The sequence below is a fragment of the Cyprinus carpio genome, chromosome B21 (assembly GCF_018340385.1).
Source record: "Cyprinus carpio isolate SPL01 chromosome B21, ASM1834038v1, whole genome shotgun sequence".
Taxonomy (NCBI): Eukaryota; Metazoa; Chordata; class Actinopteri; order Cypriniformes; family Cyprinidae; genus Cyprinus; species Cyprinus carpio.
Window position 1 is genome coordinate 18,344,328 of NC_056617.1, and position 5,239 is coordinate 18,349,566.

General features: G+C 38.9%; 1 protein-coding gene across 1 annotated transcript; it reads left to right on the top strand.

Annotated features, from left to right (window-relative positions):
* The first annotated feature begins 545 nt into the window (after positions 1-545).
* On the top strand, positions 546-2,152 carry LOC109058763 (ankyrin repeat domain-containing protein SOWAHB-like). Its single transcript, XM_019075961.2, has one exon. It carries the CDS (start codon positions 652-654, stop codon positions 1,993-1,995), a length of 1,344 nt encoding a protein of 447 aa, XP_018931506.2. The 5' UTR covers positions 546-651; the 3' UTR covers positions 1,996-2,152.
* The last annotated feature ends 3,087 nt before the right edge of the window (positions 2,153-5,239 follow it).

A 5,239-nucleotide genomic window follows, 5' to 3' on the forward strand; every position in this document is an offset into this window, starting at 1 on the left:
CTGCGCTGATTGGCTGAAAGGCCGAACTGAGTGATCCAACCACGCCCAGAGCCGTTAGGTTTTTAACGGTCTCTTGAATATTAACTAGGTGACGTCACTAGACAGTTCTGGATGAGGTTGAGACGACGTAATTAATATTCATGAGATAATATTTCGCCATACTAGGATTCGTAATTTCACAAAAGCATCAGCTCAATATGGCTTCTTCCTGGAAACTCCCACTGACTCCAGGAATGTCCTTTCTTAAGACATGGCAAGGTAGCGCTTCTAAATAAAGAAATATGCGAGTAATTATCAGTCGTGGCTCCAAACCGTTTAATAACAAGCTTGATGTTCGTTCAAACACACTCGCATGCGAGAGCACAGGCAATTTATTATTATGGATATGCTTTATTTTCAGTTTTTTTTTTAACAATTACTAGCTCAGCTGAACCCCTTTATCCTTGACAAATGATGCTAAAATAAACAAAATACTTCATTTAAGAATCGTTTTTAAACTTTTGCATAGCTCCGCCCCCACCCACGTCTTACTTCTCTTTTTTTTATCACGTGTCGCTGCATTCATTCCGGAAAACAGGTAAGGGCGTGCCGACAGTCCAGGTGTCCAGTGTGTTCATATACAGTATGTTTATATTTCGGACCAAATAAGACATGGCTTTGACTCAAGAGGCGATTTTAAACACACTAATAGAAGGCAAAGGAAAGGTGAAAAACTCAGAGCTGCTGAGCAAGTTCAAGGAGCTACTAAACTGCAGTGATCCTGCAGAGAAGAAACAGAACCGAGACCTCTTCAAAACCTTTGTGAACAACATCGCTGTCGTGAAAGAATTCCAGGACACCAAGTATGTAGTCCTAAAGAAAGTGTACCATCATTTACTACTAGAAGCCTCAAACGATGAAAACACACCAAGAGAGGTTTCCGGTCAAGATGGATCACATCCAGAAGAAGATGAGAAGGAAAAATCCACTCGTTCCCTAAATGCAGAAGGTAGGAAGTCTGAGCAGAGAGCTCTGAGCAGATCTCCGTCGAAGGGTTCAGACGGCAGCGCGGAACTCTCTCCCATAGAGATAGCTTTGGAAAGAAGCAAGAATGTGGACTTTAAACCTAAAAGGTCTTTACATTTCACCGTCCCGCTGAAGCCTGATTTCTCGGGAGCCGCCAAGAAAGAAGCAAGCACAAACAAACCGTATGCTCTACCTTTACGAATGCCTCAAATAGACTTGGGTGGTCATAACAAGAAGCTTGACACAAAAAGCCAGCCCTCGCCTCAGTGTGAGAGGAGAACAGACAGCGTGGCCAGCGCTGGGGCCTCGCCGCAGTTACGGAGACACTTCAAGACCCCTAAACAAGCGGATGAGCACAAGGACTCGCACCATTGCCCGCTTGATCCCGTGGAGCACGAGTGGCTGGTGAAGTCTGCGGCCGGACAGTGGACTCAAGTGTACGGCTTGCTGTTAAAAGATGCCCAGCTTGCAGAGAAGAAGGACTTCATGTCAGGGTTCACGGCTCTGCACTGGGCCGTCAAGTGTGGAAACGCTGAGATGGTGTGTAGGATTATTGAGGTGTCTAGGAAGAGCGATCATGGGGTGGACGTCAATGGCAAGTCCAATGGTGGCTACACGCCGCTTCACATCGCTGCCATCCACGATCAGCACTCTCTGATTCACCTTCTAGTCTGTAAGTACGGAGCCAATGGGAACATAAGGGACAACTGCGGGAAGAAACCCTACCACTACCTGCGCAAAGATGTCCCGGGAAAGCTGAGGGAGCTCCTCGGAGACCCGAAAGCCGGCCACCGGGAGGTGCATCATCAGGTCAGGGATGAGTGTGATGCACGGAAACACTCTATAGGTCACCTCTTCCTCGCTCATCCGGTGGGGCTCAAGAAAAAGAACAAGACGAGAAACCAGTTCATCTCCGTCAGTGACGACAGCAGAGAGAGGGATGAGCAAGTGTTGCATAAACCGAGGCTGCAATCCGATGTCTTTCCATAACTCCTTTGTTTCGGAGACAATATGTGTGACCATGCAGCACAAAAGCAGTCATAAGTAGCACAGGTATATTTGTAGCAAAAGCCAACAATACATTATATAGCTTAAAATGATTGATTTTTCTGTAATGCTAAAAATCATTAGGATATTAAGTAAAGCTCGTGCTCCATGAAGGTATTTTGTACATTTTTCTGCCGTAAATATATCAAAACTTAATTTTTGATTAGTAATATGCATTGCTAAGAACTTCAATTGAACAACTTTAAAGGTGATTTTCTCAATATTTAGATTTTTTTTGCACCCTCAGATTCCAGATTTTCAAATAGTTGTATCTCAGACAAATATTGTCCTATCCTAACAAACCAAACATCAATGGAAAGCAATAATAAAAAAAGACCCCTAGGACTGGTTTTGTGGTCCAGGGTCACATTTGTGATCTAAATGAATCAGACTTTATCTGAGATTCTAGAAGAATTGTGTACTTCCAAAGACTTCTTTTTAAGTTCATTTTTAATACGAACGTCGATATTCAAACCACTTTTTAAAGAAATTAATACTTAATTCAGCAGGAACACTTTAAGTGACAGTAAAAATATAAATGAAAGTTCTTTTGGACTTTCTATACATTGAAGAATCCTGAAAAAGAAATGTATTGCAGTTTGCACAAAAAATATGAAGCAGCACAACTGTTTTCAAGATCGACGATAATCAGAAATGTTTTTTAAGCAGCAAATCAGCATATTAGAATGATTTCTGAAGATCATGTGACACTGAAGACTGGAGTAATGATGCTGAAAATACAGCTTTGACCAAAGAAATAAATCTAATTTTATGATATGTTCACATAGAAAATGGTTATTTTAAATGATAGTAATATTTCACAATAATACTGTATTTTTAATCAAATAAATGCAGCCATGGCAAGCAGAAAAGACTTCAGAAATGTGAAAAATCTTACTAAACGGTTGTGTACTATATGTGTGTTGATGTTTTGTTTTGTTTTTTCAGATTTAAATGTAGCAATTACTGATGATTGTAAATCATGAGGTTATTATGAGGGCTATTAGTCTTAGGGTGTAGGGAGCGTAACTCATTGGGAGTGCCCTAATTGTTCTTTTCTGGCTGTTTAGGCATCACATGTGTTGTGACCAGCTGGGCAAAATTTTAGAGAATATTTTTGTAATTAATGTAGATGTTAAAAGAAATATCTGAACACATTCAGGCCATGTTTTATACTGATTAACATGCTTATTATGCTTAGTATTGCCATGATCAAGGAAAAGCTGTAATTGTGGGATCTTATGTTCTAATGCTCATACCATCTCTAAACAATAAATACATTTTCTTATTCAAAAATGTCTTCATATACAAAGATGAATGAACTACACTTTTATTTAGTTTCTGTATATATGAGAACAGATTCAGACTCATGTGAGCTGGTAAGATGCGGTTAGTAGAGGTCACCCTTGCATTGCTGATCTGAGATCAGTAGTGGTTAATAAAAAAAGCCACATTTTGGATTGAGGAAAGGAAACCGGAGCTGGGAGTTTAAGCCAACATGGGCTCTCATGGATGACAAGATAGAAAGTGAACCGTTTTGCTTACAGCTGCATCTCTTCTTGTTCCCACGATGCAGTGGATAAAAAAACTCAGGAGTCAGAGAACTTCTGCCCTTGAGACGGGTCACATGTTCCTCCCGGCACATTCATTACAAGAGAAAGCGAATGCCTTGAGTGTGCATGATTTGACAGGCTTTACTCTCTTTTAGCAGAACATTACTGTACTGCTACAGTTGAGCGCTTAAAGATAGATGACCTTTGAGAAGTTAAATATATATATGTATATATATACAGTGGTGGCCAAAATGATTAGCACAGTAGTATTTTTAGCAGCTAAAAATGGTTCTAAGTCAGTTATTTCTATCTTTTGCTGTAGTGTGTCATTAGGGAATATCAGTTTACATTTCCAAACATTCATTTTTCCGTTAACTGTAATAACGCAGTGAGATTTTTGTGCTGATCTGATCATCATCAGTCTGTCTGGAGTGACGTGAAGAAACAGAACAAACTGAGACAGACTCAATCCTGAAGAACTGTGTCTCCGAGACGCTTCGAGAAACCTTCCTGCAAAGCTGCTGAGAAACAGTCAAAAGTGCAGCGAGGACAAACGCTGCTTCAAACACAAACGATGCTCCACCAAATGCTGATTTCATTTAGTTAACAGAAATTAATTGATAAAGAAAATCTATTTATGACCAGTATCACTTACACCAGTACTTCATCTGATAAATGCATTGCCCTCCTCAATTTTAGCCATTAATTATAACCATTCAACATTACAGTATAACTGAAAGCCATTATTTTTTACATTTACAGGCTTTAGAAAATATAACATCTTTTCATTTTGTGAACTTAAAACGATCTTCACATAAAGCATAAATTGTATACGTCTAAACTATAAATTGACTACAAAAATGAATTAGAGAGCGGAGCAGTGACTGATTCTCTTTGATTTTCGTCAGTGACAGATTTATTGAAGAGCGTTCATTCATACCTTTCCTAAACATTTAGCCAAAGTTCAGAGAATGTGCTCTGTTAGCTGGTTATTGCTCAGTAACCGCAGGACTATATATTCATTGTCTGAACGGAGGAATGATTTATTATTTAAATGCAAGTCAGTGCTGCACTGATATTACTTAAATGCTCAGGTTAGGGTTCGTTCTAACCCTGTTCCCCAGTGTATTAAACTTCTGCAATTAATTCAGACCAATGCATACGAAATATTTTCAACCTTTTGTAAAGTGTTCAAATGTTTCAAATAGATTTAAAATGAAACTTTCTCTGCTCACACACAACGAGACATCATTGCAATCTTTGCATGCAGTATTCTGATTGGTATTCGTTCTTTTTGAATGCTGAACTGTGATTGGTACAGTATTTTATTTCAGTTTTATCCATCAGCACCTTTTTCTATTTAGTTTTTACAGCCATTTAACCTAAAACCTTCACAGTATTGTTTTTGTTTTGTTTTTTGTTTTCTGCCTTGCAAGAAATGCAAATCTTTTTCCAATTATTATTAATAATACATGCATTTTTACTATTAATAGAACATTGGTTTCTTCTAGTCTATCATAGTGCTGTGGTTGCTGTTTTATGAAAGCAATAAAAAAAATTACAGTGACTTTATCACGAATAGTGTGTCAGTAACTTCAGCTGCTGGGGGTAACACATTACAAGTAACCAGAAAA

Excerpts from the sequence above, each read along its gene's own strand:
- LOC109058763 (XM_019075961.2), top strand. The coding sequence starts at position 652 with ATGGCTTTGACTCAAGAGGCGATTTTAAACACACTAATAGAAGGCAAA.